Source organism: Paralichthys olivaceus, chromosome 21, assembly GCF_024713975.1.
Source record: "Paralichthys olivaceus isolate ysfri-2021 chromosome 21, ASM2471397v2, whole genome shotgun sequence".
Taxonomy (NCBI): domain Eukaryota; kingdom Metazoa; phylum Chordata; class Actinopteri; order Pleuronectiformes; family Paralichthyidae; genus Paralichthys; species Paralichthys olivaceus.
The window spans coordinates 7,314,044-7,333,627 of NC_091113.1; the positions used below are offsets into that span (position 1 = coordinate 7,314,044).

Sequence of the window (19,584 nt, forward strand, 5' to 3'; positions counted from 1 at the left end):
GATAAAAAAACATTCGCCCTTCACCCAATAAACGGGCACACCTTTCATTTATAAGCTTAATTTCAGCCAGTTGTCAAGTGTCAAGTTTTTCCTTTGGATATTTTCCTGATGTTTAAACATCTGGTTCACGTAGCATCAAAACAGACGCAGAGAACAAGCTCACACATGAAGACAAAATGACTCCTTTTATTATTTTTTGCAAACCGAGTTAATTAATGAATGAATAGCTTCCTCTGAAAAACAGCAGACCCCTGCATTCTATAATACAAGTTCACATTTTACAGTGATGCACAGTGAAGTGCACCACTTGTTAGGGAGTTTTGGCACAACTCTGAGATTATCTACTGTCAAAGAGGAGCAGCACCATGTGCCATGACCGAGGCCTGAGCGTTTCTCTCAGACCCTCACATTGAAATTACAGGAGACGAGACTGGGAGGCCGTGTCCCCCGCTCACATGTCGTCTACTTGAGCTCTCCGCAGTCTGTGATTGTGATCTTCTTGGAGGTTCGCCCAGTCCGTGAACCGAAAGACTCCATTTTCTTGACCACGTCCATTCCCTCCTTCACGCTGCCAAACACAACATGCCTGCCGTCCAGCCTGAATGAAGAAACAGCGAGTTTATTATCACTGCCCCGTGCGGCGAGACGATCCTGGATGCACCCAGCCGGGTTTGAATTGTTGGGTGATGCCACGATTTCTGCGACTGCGGTGCTATTTTTAGGTCTTTTTCTTTCTGCTCCCAGGCTCAAACATAAGAATTCACTGCTGCCACCAAGAAAGTCAGAAAAGCTCTGAAACAGCATTTTAACAGCTATAGTTTTTATAGTTTTTAAGTGGAAACTATAAAAAAAAAAAAAAACATTAAAATAAGAAGCATGCTAAAAGTAGCAGATGTTTAAGGCCTGTTGGGAAAAGTGCTCAGGAACACTTTAATATTTTTACTCTTTCACTTATTATTCTCTTCATAAGCATGTGAGTGTTAAAGAGAAACCTCTGACATGAACCACGGTTACTTGCTGATACATGTAAAAGCCTCTGGCAGAGGATTTAAGTGCTTTTCTTTTCAGATCCCTTTTACTCAAACTTGAATATATGAAAAGTGCATCAGGGTAGCTATTATCTTTTTCCATGTGGTCTGAGACTCAGTCTGTTCGCTGCCACCACCAAGTTACTTTTCCTGGTCACAGAAGAAATCACAGGAATTTCTCCTTGTTCATTCAAATCCTCCGAAATCCTTAGTTGTGTGGTTCTGTTTGTGATGTTTTGTGTTTTGGTGAAATCCTACAAGTGATTTAATGTGTGAATCTGCCGGGAACAACAGCAGTGGCTGTGATTTTTATCTACCGATGCTTCCACATGTGTTGTGCACGTTTTGGAGGAACAGATCTCAGAAATGTGAGAAAATTGTTTGATGAAAATGGCACAGAGTCAAAAAATTAGGAATTTTAATCTCACAACAATGTTGTGTATTTTAAGTTGAGTATTGTATTTAAATTTTGTCATTGCATATTGTCTACAGTTACACAGACAGCCAGTCAAACATTTTTTGTCAAATCTGTATGAAGATACTAACATAATAATAATAGCACTACATCTGTCTGCTTCACTGATGAGAGCTTCTTCCAAATGGATGTTATTGAGTGAGACAGACGTATTTTGTGAAATTGGCTTCACGCCTCATGTGTCAGTGGAAGTGAAACTAAAACTTTGTGTTCTTCTGTGACTCATTTGCTCTTAAAGTGAGAAAACATTAGAATGAAGATACCGGTGGGTCGGACACTGAACTATAATTCACTTTGCATCTAACTGTACAATGTTGTATTTGTCAGTACGTACCATTCGGTTTTATCGGTGCAGATGAAGAACTGGGATCCGTTGGTGTTGGGTCCAGCGTTGGCCATGGACAGGATCCCTGCAAGGAAACAGACTCAGGATCAGTTTGATAAAAATAACAAAACATAAATGTAGAGAATGGAGCGATTTTAACTTTTATCAAATTACAATGGATCGACCTTAAGGAAACATCCCTGATCATTTTAACAACATTGTTCATTATTGAGGTGTTCTCTATTTACACACTGCTGCCACCTGGTGGTAAAACTGATTAAGAAGAAACATGGGGAATGTACAACGGATCATTAATTTCCTAACTAAAAATAAGCAATACAATAAAGCACTGGTGTAGATATGTACATATATGTAAAGTCCTGTTTATATATGGCTCGAGTGTTCACCAGCCTGGTTTCAAACCCTGCACAGTGAAGAGGAATGACTACCCGCTCATGTGTTCTTGCAGCCCTGCCCTGCCCCGCGGCCCCTGAGGACCTTTAATTTATACTTGTCTGAAGCTGCCTTGGCCTGATCGTGAGAATCAAGTTTGTAAAATACATTTTGCGATGATCGTGTCGCAGTTCTGTTCTGGTAAATTCTCCTGACCTTCTACAAGAACTGATCCAATTCCCAGACTCTCCACATCTGGAAAACACCTCTGAAAAATCCTTACGTAGTGGAAAATCTGGAATAAACATACCAGGCTGCTGTTCTTCTTCCCAGTGAGAATGTACACAGATAGTAACAGTGGGATGTAGATGTATTACCTGGTCCAGTGTGCGTCAGTTTGAAGTTCTCATCAGGAAACTTCCGTCCGTAGATAGATTTCCCTCCAGTTCCATTGTGGTTTGTGAAGTCGCCGCCCTGAAAACATAACTGTAATTACACGCGGGTCAATTGAAAGGACACACAAAGAAGAGAGAAGAGAGAAACCTACCTGGCACATGAACTGAGGAATCACCCTGTGGAAAATCGATCCCTTGTAACCAAAACCCTGCTCCCCCGTGCACAGGGCCCGGAAGTTCTCTACAAGAAGAGAGGTGGTGTCAGTGCATGTCAGCGAACACAACACAACAACAACCTGCTCAGCAACAACTGCAGAGTTCGGTTTTAGCTGCCACACGATGATAAATCTGATTATTTCCACCCCATGAGAAACAACGGGTGAAGGGCAGGTTACTGAGTATTCACTTGGTGATGTACTCACACTTCTGCACAAGTTATTAATGCTAAAGTTAACGAACATAAAGAACAGTACATTAACATTTGAGCATGTGCTGCAGGGAGAGTATCTGACTGAGTGTTAAGGATTATTTTAAATAGACAGAGATATCACTTATACATACTACTACTATTTAACTACTGTATACTACTACTAGATTAAAACAGAATGTATTTTGAAAATATGAATTGTTCTTTGCAGAAAATAAATCATTAGTGTGACTCACCTGCGGTTTTGGGCACAACTTCAGCGTTGAGCTGCAGAGTGGAATAAATGAATGAATGAATTGATGGTGACACAGTGAGAAGAAGTTACCGACACACCGGAGGGGGATCATGAACTCTGCGGGTCTTTAGTTCCTCCACTCACCTCGAAGGTGACTCTGCCCAGCGGCTCGTTGTCTGCGGAGATGTCGAAGTAAACCGTGGGGTTGTTGTTGGCGGCTGCGGGGCCGCTGCTGCACAGACGAGCAGCGGTGAAGGCCAGAGAGCAAAACTTGATCCTGTTGGATAAAAGCATCTTTAACACTCAGTGTATGTGACGAGGTGACACCGACCGGCTGCTGCTGCTGCTGCAAGGACGAGGATCACATGCTGGAAACCAGGAAGCGGTGTCTTACACAACCGGAACTACGTCCTCTCCAGGTCTCGCGATAGTTCACACAATCTAGCTCAAGCGCCTAAAAAGAAATATAAAAGTCTATATTAGAGTATATGTGTGTACATCAAAAAGTAAAACACAAAGCAAAACTATGAATAAAGAATAAAGAAAAGTCCTTATTTATTCTCTCCAAAATAAGTGTAGGCAAAGGCAGCAATGAACTTGTACGATGAAAACTTATTTTACACTAAACATATTTATAAATAAGGAGACACATATTGTTATTATCATAAATATACTTTTAATATAGATGTAGAATAATACAAATGTAAACAGTAATAAGAGTATGTAAATAGAATTTGGTGATCTCAGTGACTTTGATCATGTTTTGATCTCTACACGATTTAAAGCGTTTTATTCAGAAGTGCTGATCACTCAGTTAACCCCTCGTTACTTCTGTGCTGAGCAGAAAAGCATCAGAACAGATTGAACTTTGAGGCAGAGGAACGACAGCAGAGGAACATGTCAGGTTTCAGTCCGGCTGCCAGACGACAGCAGAAACCGGAGGCTGCAGAGGTCACTGGAGAATCGAACTCTGAAAAAACACAGGCTGCTCTGGTGAATCTGGATTGTTGCTGAGCCTCACAGATGGCACGGGTCAGAATCTGGCATCGACAGCATGAATCCACGGACCCGGCCTCCCTTGTGTCAACAGTCCAGGCTGTTGGTGGCAGTGTAAAGGGTGTGGGGATTGTTTTCTTGGCTCACTTTAGGCCCTTTAATTCAAATCTGTTATCATCTAAATGACACAGATCGAGTACTGACCGTCCTTTCATGGCCACAGTTTACCATCTTCTACTGGCTACTTCCAGTGTGTTAATGCACCATGTCACAAAATCCTGAACATGACAATGACCTCAGTTACCTCTAAACCCTCTAGAGTTCAATCCAGTAGAACACGTCTGAGAGGATCCAGAGAAAATCCAGGTTTCTTGAAATTAAAAGGTTTTTTGTCAGGAGGGTGCTGGGATCACTACACTGAGCCTGGAACAAAACACAGGATGATTCCTCTGATTTCTTTTCCACTTATTTAATTTCTTTGTTCAATTTCTCATTTCCTCTGACAGACTGCATCCCGACTGCTCAACATAATTCCTCAGAGCAGGTCGACAACCCTCATCTCCCTTTACTCTGTTGTTGTTAATTAACGTGGACTCACATCGTCCCCACATAAGGCAGAGCTGACTTTAAGCTGTGTTAATCAAAATGTGAATGAATTTTGACGACGGTAATTTAAACCTTCTGCTCGGAGTAACAGGCAATTTATACCTGCCTGTGGGGGGTTATGGACGGGCCCAATGCGAGTAGCACAAAAGAAAAAGACCACAGTGACACTCTGGTATCATCTGAATACATATTTATTAGATAAATATTAGGTTGTCACATCATCTAACTACATACAGTTCTGCAAGACTAAAAATCACAATTAGTTCCTTTATTTTCTGACCAGTTTAGAATATGAAATGATTGTACATACAATGTACAAACATAGAGACAATGGCCACGTTGCATGAATCACCTTAGATTGGATCATTTCCGTTCATGATATCAAAAAAATGTACAAACTATGGATTTGGTTACAATCTTCTGGACCCCCCCCCCACCGGTCTCTCTCCTCCCCCACCAGGTGTTTTTCTTTGTAACCGCGTTTTTTTTCGGCGTCTTTTTTCAGCTTTAGCACCTCAGAGTACGCAGGTGATAAGACTAGAACACGTAGGCTAAATATTACATGTAAAACATAGCTGTCGCGGTTCCCCGAACAAAAGAGGCGAAAGTATATTACAGAGGGGGAAAGAAATGCTGAGATAACCCACAGACACTAGCTAACAAGTTCCATATTCAGCCACTTCCAGTAGAGGGGGTTGCAAGCTTTTTATTATTCTGAAGAAACAATGCACATTCCCAGGGAAAATGAATACATTTCTGTTCACATGTCTCTATAGTCATTTACATATATACAGGCATTCGCGGGACGTGTGACTTCACCTTGGCCTCAACAACCTTTTCCAGGCCAGAGCGACGCACATGCCCTTCCTCTCTGTATTTTTTTTTCTGTGTTTTCTTCTGTTTTCGAAACAACATCCCCCAGAAAGTGGCCCTTTATTGTGATTGTGCAACTACAGATTTGGGGTGCTGCCTAATACACCGAACTGGCTCGCTCCAAACAAAACAATGGCTCCCGTGGGATGGATGGAAAGTTTCAATTCAGAGAGTAAAAAAAACAAAACAAAACAAAAAAACGTAGCAGTGAATTGTTACAAGACTTTTGATTTGACGTCTGTGTGCGACTCAACAAATAATATTTCTTAAATGACATTTAAAATCATGTTTAGACAAAACCAGGGCAGTTAAATTAGCGCAATGCTACAGTTGAAAGAAATTGGATTTCTAGCCTTACAGATTAATATGAAAAATAGTATAAAATAATTTACCAAAAACAAAAAAAGGGGATAAAAATGTATATGGTCTCATGCTTTTAAAAAAGCCAAATCTTTCTATAACAAAAATATAAACAATATGATGAATTTCTTTAAAATATGGTTGTGATATATCTTTAAAAATACCACTGTGTATTGACAATTAGCAACAATTATGATATTCACATAGCTTACTAATTACACTGAAAGCCAGCTGATACCACATCTTTTGAAACCATTACTGCGCCGTTTCACTGATGTCAACGTAAAAATTCATGAGGATTTCCAATTAAAACAAATCCGAGCGTGGAAGAAAATATTGCTTCAAAACAGAGGTTGACGTGTGAAACATTAAAGTGACGCGACACGGTGACCTTGGGCTGATGCGGGGAAGGAGACCGCAGACGAACGGGACACCTGTCCGTGTTCAGACGGGTGCGAGACAGAGTGCACTGGGAGGAAAAGTGACAAGAACGCACAACGACCCGCAGGAAATAGCTTATGAGACGTTTGGACTGGCCTCCCCCCCCGACGGCGAGGAGGCAAGACAGCTGACGTATGCTGGTTACAAACAAAAGTCAGTGGTCAGGTGGGAGTCTGGGAGCATATGTGGTTACGTTGGACGACTAATGATCAAAAGGACAAATATTATCAAGATGATACAAAAATATTCACAATGATATTTACAGTACAATAGCATTTCTTAAAAAATAATACATTTGCATACTGGACAGCACTCTTCTCAGAAAGTGAAAATGAAAACAAATGTGGCGAAAGGTCTGCGCCAATACTGCTTTTAAAAACCACCTCTTCAACAGCAGTGATGGATAAACTGTATTTGTCCTCTCCTATATCTTTGAAGTCAACATTACCTCCCATCACACACAAACACACACACACACAGACACACTCTCTCGCTCTCACACACACAGACACACTCTCTCGCTCTCACACACACACTCACAGACCTGCACAGGACCGAGCAAACACAAACGTCTCCATTCTCAACCCTCTAACTTTGGTGATGTTGAGCAGTTTCCCAAAAGATTTGTGGATAGTTTTAATTATGCAGCGACAAAAAAAAAACAAGGAAAAAAAATTAAAAATACATATAATACAGAATATCCAGCAAACACATGATAAATGTATCGCTGACATCAGCATTATCCCTTCAGTGTTAGTGTTAAATAAATCATACTAAATCTGACAGAAATCAAAAACAAACGTACAAACAAAAGAGTTGTGGAAACAGCAACTGATAAAAACCACACTATCTTTTTTTTTTAACCACTTGGAACAGCACTAGACAAGGGCTTGGCACACATGCACTTTTGTAGAATACTTAAACAGCACATCATTTAACAGGGAAAGAGATGCAACTTTGCAAAAACGCTGACCCGAGCAACACTGGGGCTCATGCAGAGCAAAGGGCATGGAAGGAGTGATAACAGGAAGCAGTAAACGCAGCAGGATCGTCACAGGAACCCCAACCTCTCATGTTGTACCTTTCATTTCCATTAAAAATCACTCCTCTGTACAGGAGGATGACTATACAATATGTAGAAGTATGTGTATGTTGATATAAACCCTTTTTTTGTTTCAGTGGGGCCAAACTCTTCTCCGTTCCAGTTGTTAACACTGAAAAGTGTGGATATATCTCTTTTTGACAAAAATATGTATGTATTACAATTGTAGACAAAGTGGAAGCCGATTGTTCTCAAAATCTTTTTTTTTTTAATGTTGGCAGAAGAGCAAAAGTTTTCTTTTTTAAAAAACAGACAAATTTACACAGATCCAACTGATCTTTTTTTTCTTTTGTACAGACTGATAATTTTTTTTTGCATTGCCAAAATCTCTTGTGCTTTTAAATGATGTGTGGCGGACGAAACAGTGCGACTAACCAGACCAGTCGGGGAATGGAGCTGTGACACCAGGAAGCTGTGGCCTCTCAGATTGGAATAACAATATGGACATAACGCACACTGGCCAGATAGCGCAGGTTTTTTTTCTGTGTTTTTTCCTTACAGTTAATTCCTTTTTCTTCTCAAAAGAAAACAAAACATGAATAAAAAATGCTACAGCACGTTTCTAATGTGCACACATACAACCTGTGTGTGGCGTTAAAAAAATCAACTGAGTATAGCTGCACAGTTCAAAAGGTGTCGCCACGGGGTGAGCATCCCGCTGTGTCTTTGAGTTTGAACCTCTTTCAGTCAAATCTGCGCTGGCGAATGAAAACTGTACAAGAGGAAGAAGAGAAAGGGAGTGCATCTTTGTGTTTATCAAGTACTGAGCGACCGCCCCGGGCTCTCAGGGAAACTGCAGGCGGTCAGAAGAGTTTTTGTGTGTCTGAATCGCCTCAGTTGTTCTCGAAGAGCGATAGAAGGTCGTCGTTGCTATTGCTGGGGAGATCCGGGGGATCCAGGTATGACAACAGCTCATCTGGGTTCGCGAGTTCTGGGAGGAGCTGTGGAGAAGAAGGGGCAAAGCTTTGGTTAAGTACTCAAGAGAACAAAGCTTTCTGAAGACTGGCTTTCTAAATATCTGCAGTACGTCAGGACTCACGTCTAAAGATGGTTCGGGCATGTCCGACCCAGCTTGGCTGTCCAAACTGCTGGAGGGGTTGAAGGTCAGGTCGCCGTGGGGATGGTTGTTGGGGCCAGGTTGCTGCTGTTGCTGCTGTTGCTGCTGAGGAGGCGGAGCTTGTCGCGAGGGCAGCGGAGGTCCGCTGTGGTGTAGCTGCTGCCCTGATTGGCTCCCAGGGTGTGGAGGCGCATGTAAGCTCTGCTGCATTGGACCATGTGATTGGTCGTTGCCGGCAGAGTGAGGTAACTGCAAAGAGGGGGGGGATATATTCAGACTAGGGTTCTAACTAAGGGTTCTTTTGATTGTTGATTATCTACCAGCCCTTTTTAATATCAATCAATTGATCATGACATCTAAAAACTATGAAAAAAAGTAAAGATATCCCCATGGCAACATTCAAAACAGATTTAAATGTGTTCGACTTTAACTTAGAATCATGAAAAGACAAGAAAATATAAATAAGGTAGAACTCACCGAGTCAGGCATGTTGTGGGTGAGTGGCTTGTCTTGGGTCATCATGCTGTTGGGCATGTCAGGCGGGTGAGACAGCTGAGGACCGTGCATGAAGTCATTCATCGACGTACCACCAGGGGCGCCGTGAGGGAAGTCAAAGTTCCCGTGCCCCTGGTAACTGTTACCTAACATATCAAAATAAAGAAAATTAAAAACCTTTGAATATTTCATAAAGTTATTTTAGGATTTCTGTAGCATTTGTAAGTTTATGTTCAAGTCTAGTCAACGATGCATTCTGTATTTGAACTGTTTAATACCTTGGCTGCCATATTCACTGTTGTTGCCCCCTTGCTGAGAAGGAAGCGATGGGTACGGCGAGGGTCCGGGGCCGAGCTGCGCTATCATTTCCATCACATTGGGCATGATCATCTGGCTGGGACTCATCGTCTTGAACCTCTTGGCCAGTGGTCCGTCTGGATCCTCCTTGATGTGGATGTCAGATTTGATTGCCACCGGCCGCCAACTACATGTCGGGTCGATGGTCACCTCTTCAAACTCCGAGCTGTTGAAATACAGATGAAAACAAAATGGTTAAGATACAAGAAGTATAAGAATTATAAAAGAAATGTTTTCATCTCAACTCACTTTTGTATAGCGTTCAAGATTCCCCACATGTACTGGTCCACTTCAAGTCCTTCTAACAACGCCGTTTTACTGAGGAGAGAAGAGCGACAGGGCTTAAAATGCTAAAAGATATAGTTACGTGGATTACACTGAAAAACTGTAAACAACAAATACTGCAGTTACTAAACTAGATAAACTTACTTGCATACAGGACATCGCCATGTCCCCCGCTCACAGTTCAGTTGTAAATATGATTCCAAATCAAAACACTGCAAGAACACATAAGACAGAACAGTCATTTTATTATTCCAGTAAACTATTTTAAAACTTGTGTTCCCACCGGCCTGTGTATCAGTGTGTTAGCTTACTTGAATGTGTTTGCAGTCGTGGCCTCTCGCTGGAAGCTGTATTCGCCGGAAAGTGATCGGACATTTAAGGGAAACCTTGATCGCCGTCTGCTCGACGCCGTCCTCACCGTTGAGCGTGGCATTGCCCGATGATGCTGCTACACTACTGAAGTTCCTCTTAACTTAAAAGCAGGAGGAGAGAGAGAAATGTGTGTGAGCGGGAACTCCGAGAATGATGGGGACTTTAGGGAGTAACACTTGACTGTGTCCTTGTGTGAATACCTTTGGTGATGCAGTGCTCTGCAGGCAGAAGCCTCTTCTTCAGTAAGCCCTGGAGGACAGAGCGAACCGAGGGCCTGTGGACCAGCTGCAGTACAAACAAGTGCGACTGTAGAAAGAAACATTACTGTTACTATTACAAACAACCTCTTGAGTTGAGTTGTTTGTGCATCCAGAGGTAAGAAAGATACATTTTTGATTTCGTTCGAAGCTACTTTTGTTTTCCTGTCGACTGTTTTTTGTATCAGGATTAGTATAAACCTCTTAATGTTAGTAGATGTGTGTACTCACACAGCAGCAGGCAGTGACTGTGATCTGGATTGTGTTCCTCCCCGGATGGCATACGTGTTTCAAGTGCAGGGGTTTGTGGGAGGTCTTATTGTCGCCTCTCTCGATGGTGAGAGGTGTGGCGTTGACGCTGACTTGGACCGATGCCGGCCAGTTGGTATTCATTTGACGGTCTTCGTGATGATAGCACTTGAACTGCAGCTCCAGGTCTGATCTAGAGAAGAACAAGCAAATGAAACATTTAAATCAGTAGGTGGTGTCAGTGAATAACTGCAGCACATAAAGGGAAACTGCAGCAATTCAGTCAGGATCTTCTCAAGTCTTGGATAAATCTTCTTGCACTGTTGCACTGCTATATGCTAATATATTCCTAATATATGCATGTGATAATTTGAACAATAACAGTACTATATGAAAAATAGTACAAACCCTAGAATAGTGCCCTGTGGGATTCCATGGGATATTACTTATATTGCTTTTTGCATATAGTGTAAACCCCTGGAACTGACAGCTGAGAATTAAAGTGGGAACTAAAAGATCTTTTAGTGCATTTTCTGTCAAATCCAAAGAACCTTTGGCACTTTAACCACAGTTTATATTCTCTTGCTCTCCAGAAATTGCTTACATTTGTCACTATAACCTCAAAATTATTCATAGAAATTTCCAATGTTAGTTTTATTGAAAACTACTGTTTGGGTTCCTGGAAAAGCTTTTACCCGAGACACTTCTTTACAATTATAAACTTCAACAGTTTCAAGATACCTAAAATACCTAAAACTGCAGTTGTCAAAACAAGGCCACTGGAATAGGGACAGAGAAAATGACTAACTTTCAATAGGTGGTAGGATTTCTAAAAATATACTTAATGTTGATCAGTGGATATTGTTTTACCTCCACATGAGCGTTTGGGCTACAGACGGCCGTAAGTGGAAGACATGGTTGCTGACAGCCAGGTTATGCTCTAGTCTGAAAGGCTCTAGGACGACACCATCTCGCACAGGGAACGTCAGGCGCAGCTCCTCATTGTGGTTGGCTATTTGGGTGGAGAAAAAATGTTTCTAGTGAACAGTCACAAATGAGTAAACCATGTTTTTCTAGATACTTGTTTTTTGGCTACTGACCTGGGGGTGGAGGGAGAGCGGAGATATTTGGTTTGATGTCAGGAGGGAAGGGGGGCTTCACATCCTGGTTTGGCGACAGGTATGGAGGGATGTTACTTCCTGGGGTCATTGGAGGGGTGGGGTTGCCTGGCACTGGAGAGTGGGGGTAGTTACCCACCGGTCTGGGTGGCTATACAGATCAATACAATCGATTAGTAAATCAAACTTTAACACGACCAAGAGTAAAATAATGTGATCAAACAAAACTGGAACAAAATTGGACTTACCCCATTCACATTAGCCTGACTGTACTGGTAACCACTTCCAGAGAAGTTATTTGTTTGGCCATTAAAAGGTGGCTCTTGCTGTAATTTCATAAAACAAAATCATCAAAATTATTTTCTTCCCAATATTTACCATAATTATTTTCTACCATACTGCTGCTAACACCATGCTTAACAACCACTGATAAAAATCATACTGCACCTTATAGTACTGGCCCATGGCACCGCTGGGTGGCGGGTATTGGCCCTGTAGCTGCTGTCCTGGCATTCTTTGGCCGGGGTAGTTGGGGGACGGCAGCGGCCTGGAGGCATTGGGTGTGGGGTATTGCCCCTGCTGGTTAGGGAACTGGCTGTTTGGTCCATACTGCTGTCCTCCATAGTTTGGCTGTGCATGCAGAGGTGACAAACATATTCAACATACAGCAATGGAGCTAAATCTTAAAAGTGAAAATGTTGAATTCATGTCCACTCACCTCCCCTGGGTACGGTCTTTTCATGCCCTGCATACCCATGCTCTGAGGCCGAGGTCCTGCATAACCTTGCTGGGGCATCCTTTGGCCGTGGGCCCCAAAAGGTCCCACGCCTTGAACCCTGGGCTGGCTCATTCCCATGGGGGACCCACTCATGTTGGATGCACTCATGCCTGTGCCCATGTTCCCAGGGAGGGATGGAGGGCCACGGGGTCCTGGCTGGTTCATGAACTGGCTGTTGTATGCCTGGTTTGGTCCCATCTGGAAAGAGGAACTCATCTGGAAGACAAGATGGATTCAATTAACCATCACTGAGGCAAAAATAAAAAAAACTTCAAAGTAGCAAAATACAAAATGTGTTAATTTGTAAACACTATTGATTCTTTACTTTTTCATGTAAAACAGACTCCTTAATAATGTGTGACGTGCACATAGATGCAGTAAGATAAAGATACTATCACACAAGTGATGTCAGTTGTCCTACCGGCCCATATTGGTTCATGTCCTTGTTCTGGGTTTCCTGCAGGGCAGCTACAGTTGCCGTTGCGGTGGCTGTTGCGGTGGCGGCAGCTGCAGCTACTGCAGCGGCGGCGGCTGCAGCGGCAGGCTGGGTGAAGTCTGAAGGAGGACGGGAGTGTGGAGGGATGCCCATTCCACCAGGTCCAGCATTGGGCCCTCCAGGGTAACTATGACAAAAGGCAACAATATGTTAAAGAAATAACCTCATGTGGGAAGAGTGTGGTTCTTGTAATTACTTCTTTGGATGTATTTTATGCATTGCAAATCTAATACTAATCCACTGTCCACTTACTTGCCACTGAAGCCTCCTCCTCCGGGGTAGTTGGGTCGTCCATACATGCCCTGCTGTATGTAGCCCTGGTTGGAGTTGCCTTTGTTGTTGAACTGCTGCTGAGGACCTGGGAACTGAGGTGAGTTCATCCCCGGATTGTTACCAGACATACCCGAGCCCATAGGGTTGCCCCCAGGGTTCATTGGATTGTTGTTGCTGGCCATGGGATTCCCCAAACCCTGTTGGACACAGAGACACGAGGAACAAGAGTCATCAGGCGATGATATATCCTCCTGGCAAACTACTACTAATAACTTTTAACTTAAAGGCCATATTTCAAGTTTGACATTCTTCTGCAGCAACATTTTAAAACTACAATTCTGTGACATTTAGTCCACTCAGATGCACCTTTACTCCCTTGGACAGGTGGGTAGGAGATCTCACCTGGCTCTGCGAGGTGTTGGTCACGCCCCAGACGGTGGTCACCACAGACAACGAACCCGGAGGCTGATTGGAGTTCTGTTGCCAGGGAACAGAGTCATAGGGAAAGGACCCATCTCTGCAGGGGACAGAGAAAAACATGTCATGTAGGCAAAACAAAATGTGACCTGTGCCAATGTACCAATATTTGTGCAGCACAGCAGTAGTAAGTATATTTGCAATTCCTGGATGATATGGAAAGACAAAGCTTTATACAAGGATTATACAATAAAAGCATGTTCTTCGTACACTGTGTTGTAATTATTGACTACATGTACTAGGGGTGTGGGAGGTTCAGTTTGTTCCCCACTGACTGTGCTAGAAGCAGTTAGTCTGGCCACTGATCCATAAGGAACACTGAGCTTCATGTGGAGAGCAAGGGCTTTCCCCGAGGGCCCAGTCTGTCTGTTCACACACCCAACACGGACACAAACACACCTCGCACACATGCCAAAAAGTGCAGCAGTGTGAACACTGACCCATGCGAGAGGCCGGGCTTCATGGAGCTCATGGGGGGCTGCATGGGCACTTTTCCCGGAGGCTCGTTCTGCCTGTTCTTCTGGTGACGGAGGAGGAGGAGGCGTCCGAGTTCCTCACACCACGAGGACAGGAGAGCTGGGGAGAGAGAAGAGGAAGAGTCGGTCAGTGCTGTTGGACTCCAGAGAGATGTAGCTGCAGAGGTAAGAGCCCTCTTCTGCAAAGCACTGCAAAAACTGAATGCAGTGTGTATGCAGGAGGGAGGTGAAACTTAGGAACAGAAGCTTCTGAGATAAACTGGAAATAAAATTAAAAAGCAAGGACCTGCTTAGTAGTGCATAATAAAAAGCAGTTCAAATGTAATCAGTTGCATTATGACATAAGAATAAAATAAACAAAATAATAAAAACTCTACTAGAAATACTAGAATATTTGCTGTGTAAGTTGTGTAATATAAAGTAATACAAATATTTATTGTTATGTTCATCGCTATTTACTGTAAAATGATGGAATGATGACTGGCAGAGTGACGTGAGAGGCTGAGACAGTGACATGATAAAATGAAGTGATAACATGGAAAATGCACTTGATGCCTCTGAGACCTTTAAAACAACCTATTCTTGCTCCACATGATTCTACTTTTGATAGTTAACGACTCAGAAAATCTTATTTCGTGGTGTTTCCCTGTTGGATGAGCTTGTTTCACCGTAACTCTCCAACTATTCTTCGTAATATTCATATGTCCAGTTATCTATCCATAAAGATTCTCTCTGACCATCTTTAGTGGGCTTGCATGTAATGCGTTGACAAAATTAACGAAACACTTAGTTTATACACGAAGCAGGATTTTGCTCTGGAAAACAGTTTCTTCCCACCATGTGAAATCAAAAGCAGTGAACAGCCGACAGGCTGCTTTGCCATATAATTTAATTATTTCGCTAATTGAAAAAACCCTTCGACATTTCTATATGCAAACAAATGTTATAGTATGGAAAGTTTGGAAATAAAAAGTTGATTCTTTGATTCACTCACTAAAGAAAATCCCTAAAGGTGGCACATTTGCTGCAATATAAAAGATGTGCCTCAATACAGCATGCCACTGCAGCTGTTGGCCACTAGGGTTCACTCTGGGCCTGCAGATGGACCCCAGCCCTTCCCTCCCTTCCATCCTTCTACCTACCGCTCAGCCAGGTATCTACCACAGACCAGCGTTTGATCAAATCATATGCTTTTCATCTGCAGTGTATGTTTTTGTACTGTGCTGGCTACAAAAGACTCAGCTCTTCCTTTTCCTCTCCGCTTCCCCCTGCCTCCTTCCAGCCGCTCTCTGCGGCGTCAGAGGAGAAAGGGAATGTGGATTCAATCAAAGTGCAGGGGCAGCCACCTCCTCTTATGATTCACAGCACTTCTAGTCTGAGGGAGGGAGGGAGGGAGTGGGGTGAAACAGAGCGCTGGGTGATTTCAGCTGCAGTTTGTGCAAAAAAGCCACGTCAATATGACAGCAGACAGTGCAGGCTGTCCTCGCAGGCAGATTCACCCACCCCGCTGCCACATGCAAGGACAGCCCGCCACTGCACATATTACACAGCGAGGGAGGGAGGGAGGGAGAGAGAGAGAGAGGAGGGGAGACAGGGAGTGAAAAAGGTTGAGTGAGTCAGTGAGAGAGGAGACATCAGGCTAATGGGGCTGATGGGAGGAAGGAACAAACAAAAGCTTCTGACTCCCATCACAAACATGGCAACCCAGAGATTTGACCACACATCACATAAGTGCTTGCAAACAGAACAAGAGCCCACTGACACACACACACACACACACACACACACACACAGTAAAAATCTGGAAAAACACCACACTGGCTTACACAAACACACACACAGACACACACAGTGGTAACATAAACAGGACACGAGGTGTCCTCCGAGTGCGCCAAATTTCCGAGGACAAAACAGAGATTTCTGCATGGGTACACAAACACACACCTTCCCCTCTCGGAGCATCGCACCCCAAAAGGCACCTCCTCTCTTTTCATTTGAACACTGAGCACACCAGCCTCGCTCTGTGTAAAGATGAGGGCTGGAATACAAAAGACATGTACAGATGGTGCCAGCAGTCTCCCTCTCCTCTCCCTCTCCCTCCCACTCCTTTAAAAGCAGCATGGGGCTCAGGCGCGGAGGCAGCTGGGTTTTTCCTCCTTCCCACCCGCTCATGCTCCCTCTCTTTTCCTCTTTTTCTTTTTTTTCCCCTCTCCCCACCACCTCCTCTTCTTGGCAAGCAGGTGCCAGGAGACAGGCTGTGCTGTTCCTCCGGAGGATTGATCTGACTTTACCACGGCTGTGCTTTTTGCTCGACAGAAAAGGCCTCTCAGGTGCTCCTCTCCTACAAAAACCTCACAGTTGCCTACAGATGCGTACATTTGTGGGTTGGTTTTAATCGAATACAACTGGATTCGAGCACGGCTAATAGGTTTAAGAGTTTCACATTTATGTTAGAACGTCCTGCAGTGTTTTAACAGCCCCCTCCCTCTCCCCAGACCCCCTTCTGATGGAGAGAGTTTTTCAATTCAAGGGCCTGGCGACCAGCCAGCATGTTACAGCTCAATTAGGTCCCATTATTCTTTTCAAACAAGGGGTAACTTGCACTTCTTCTATGTTGATAAACATGTCGCCACAATTTATCTCTTAACTGTGGCACCGCGAGGACGTCTGGCGAAGGGGGGGGCGACGTGCCTGTTTCACGCTGAGGCCGACATCAACAGCCGCGGGACAAAAAACCCAACAACGACGTCGATAAGTATATGTGAGGGAAATAAAGGGAGGGAGGCTCCAGCACTGCCAATTGAAGAGGAATTCTTCTTCTCTGCCATTAGATAAAGGGCTTATCACTGCACAAAATTACCACCTCCACTGAGCGCCAACCTGCTTAAAGGAGAGGTGCTCTGTCATTGACTCGGAGGATAAACTTCAGGTTTCATATGACAGGAGGAGGAAGAGCCTACATGTTACTCCTCACAGTCTGTCCCTCCTCCTCCTCCTCACCCAGACGTCTCAGAGGACAGTGTGGATGATGAACACAAAAGGATTACTGCTTCTCCTCTCCTGCTCTCCCCTTCAGTAGACTTGTCTGTTTCCCTCCCTGAGCAGAGCCAAAACTGGAGATAATCGTCTCAGGTGTAGCTCCTCCAAATCACCACATCTACGACTCAGTGAGTGAATCAAAGTGTCGTTTTGTTCCACAGAGCATCTTGCCGCCCTGTTTACACTGGTCTCCCTCGTGGCGATTGGTCTCTGTCTTCCATAAGGAGAGGAGCCCTCTCTGTTTGCCTTGTAGATGGTCCCAGGGGCCCGGCTGAGTCTGAGCCATATTGATATTCTGGTGCTCAGCTGCACAGCCTGATGGTCAGTCGTGGCAAAGGGCGGTAAATGCATCTGCTGGGACTAGATGGGTGGTTCAGTTATAGCTGGGCCTGCAGCTTCCAGCATCACCCTCTGTCATAAAGCCCAGGGGGACATGACAAATGACATGGACTGCATCCCTGACAGTTGTTCAATGCGCTTTCCAATGATAATGCTCCCCCACCTCACCTTTCACCGTGCACACACACACACACACACACACACACACACACACACACACACACACACACACACACACACACACAGAGAGAGAGAGAGATAAACTGTGCTGATTAAACAGGGTGATTTTCTTTCGCTCTCCCAAAATGACAGGACCTCCAGATTAAAGGGTCAGTTGACTCAAATTACCCCCCAAAAAGTGGGGTAGATTTTTATTTGTGTGGTCAAAATGTGATTTATTTGAAGAAACACTTAAAATAGCAGTTTGATGGCACACTGACTTGGAATAGGGAGAATGGTGCTGCTAAAATTCAGGTACAATCCCAGGTACAAACTGTAGATCAGTTAAAAAGATTTAGAAGTCATTAAAAAACTTTATCTCAAATATTCATGGAGGAAATTTAAGATTTTGTTTTCTCTACACAAAAAGCATTGAGCCCAAAAGGAATAATCACAACGTCTGGCTGCAGAGGGCGCTGTTGCTTAGTGAAAGTTACATAGTGGTGCTTTAAAGGTGTTATATGGTCGAGGGGGTTTCAGCACTGAGCACACAGGTTCTGCAAGTGTCGTTCACCTCCTCAGTAATATAACTACATGTCAGGGCTATAGCTGGGGACCATAAGAACTGTGATTGGTCGGTTTGTGGTAAAACAAGGCCCAACAGTCTATACACATTCAGAAATATACGTCCAGCATTATATCATCTTCTGCTGAAACAAGGTGAACTTTCCGGACATAACTCCAATCACAAAGCAGCCCAACTGAAAGAATGTAAACTGTTACGAATATGAGGCAGTTAACGATATATCTGTCTGTTATGGAGATGGTGATAAATCACAACAGGTGCGTCGAGTATCCACGCAGAGACTCCCATTATTCCCCCGTGTCAACTATAAATCCATCTCACAGCAGGAACAGGCCCAATAAAACCTGACAGTGTGTTGTACGGCTGAGCCAAAGCAAAGGAGGCACCGTTTCAAGAAACATTTATCAATACTTTGACCACGACAAATAAAATTCCTCCTTTCACCTCCATGACACTGCGGGGGAGGTAGAAATCAAATAAATGTTTTCTGTTACGTGGGCGAGCTGACTCTTTAAAACGGATGTGCAGCATATGAAACCTCACCGTGATGAATAGGTACGTGTGAGAACAAACTGTGGGAAAGGATAATCTTAAAAACATGACATGAATGGCCTTTCTCTCCGTTTACTGGCAGCAGGTAAAACAGATGCCAAGAGCTCTTATGATCCCCCCTCTACGTCCACCTCCCTCCCTCCCTGGCTGCTCTTTATATAATAGACACCTGCTCCCTTGTCAACTGGACTCCCACCTGGCTTCGTCCCACATGGCTCGGTCTCTAATGCTCACGCAAAAATACAGTACACATGCCGTCACCACATCACGCCGACATTATCAGCGGCGCTCCCTTGCTTATTCCTGTTAAGACTGAAACACAACAACAAAATCTTTTTGTCGTTAACCTGTCGAAAGGAATCACGACCCCCCGAGCTGCTTGTTTGAAGACATTTAGCCAGAAGCGGCTGAAAGCAGAACAAAGACCATGAGCAAACTAACAAGAACGTCTCCAGTGGGCCGCACTCCTTAGTTACTGAGGGAGCGCTATTCACTTTACATCCCTCCCTCCCCCTTTCTCTCTCTCTCTCTCTGTGGCCAGAAAGGTTTGAATGGACACAAGC

General features: G+C 43.8%; 2 protein-coding genes across 4 annotated transcripts in view; both read right to left on the reverse strand.

Annotated features, from left to right (window-relative positions):
• Positions 1-166: 166 nt before the first annotated feature.
• LOC109627093 (peptidyl-prolyl cis-trans isomerase A-like) lies at positions 167-3,679 on the reverse strand. The gene is made up of 6 exons (XM_020083485.2): positions 3,423-3,679; positions 3,280-3,310; positions 2,769-2,857; positions 2,599-2,695; positions 1,838-1,913; positions 167-598 (listed from the first exon to the last, which is right to left on the reverse strand). The coding sequence occupies exons 1-6, from the start codon at positions 3,570-3,572 to the stop codon at positions 463-465; spliced, it is 579 nt and encodes a 192-aa protein (XP_019939044.1). The 5' UTR covers positions 3,573-3,679; the 3' UTR covers positions 167-462.
• A 1,374-nt stretch (positions 3,680-5,053) lies between these two features.
• LOC109627012 (zinc finger MIZ domain-containing protein 1-like) overlaps positions 5,054-19,584 on the reverse strand; it is a 107,484-nt gene continuing 92,953 nt past the window's right edge. For 2 of the 3 annotated variants that reach the window (XM_069517478.1, XM_020083324.2), the window contains 18 exons: positions 14,311-14,446; positions 13,796-13,910; positions 13,373-13,590; positions 13,046-13,247; positions 12,565-12,840; positions 12,294-12,476; positions 12,095-12,172; positions 11,829-11,997; positions 11,599-11,740; positions 10,711-10,921; positions 10,423-10,528; positions 10,162-10,322; positions 9,995-10,062; positions 9,815-9,883; positions 9,487-9,731; positions 9,191-9,354; positions 8,696-8,962; positions 5,567-8,597 (listed from right to left, as the gene is read on the reverse strand). In XM_069517478.1, the coding sequence (XP_069373579.1) occupies positions 8,490-8,597; positions 8,696-8,962; positions 9,191-9,354; positions 9,487-9,731; positions 9,815-9,883; positions 9,995-10,062; positions 10,162-10,322; positions 10,423-10,528; positions 10,711-10,921; positions 11,599-11,740; positions 11,829-11,997; positions 12,095-12,172; positions 12,294-12,476; positions 12,565-12,840; positions 13,046-13,247; positions 13,373-13,590; positions 13,796-13,910; positions 14,311-14,446 (2,918 nt within the window). In that variant the 3' untranslated portion in view covers positions 5,567-8,489. Of the gene's footprint in view, positions 8,598-8,695; positions 8,963-9,190; positions 9,355-9,486; positions 9,732-9,814; positions 9,884-9,994; positions 10,063-10,161; positions 10,323-10,422; positions 10,529-10,710; positions 10,922-11,598; positions 11,741-11,828; positions 11,998-12,094; positions 12,173-12,293; positions 12,477-12,564; positions 12,841-13,045; positions 13,248-13,372; positions 13,591-13,795; positions 13,911-14,310; positions 14,447-19,584 lie in introns of all 3 variants that reach the window. The other variant, XM_020083322.2, reaches the window with a different exon arrangement.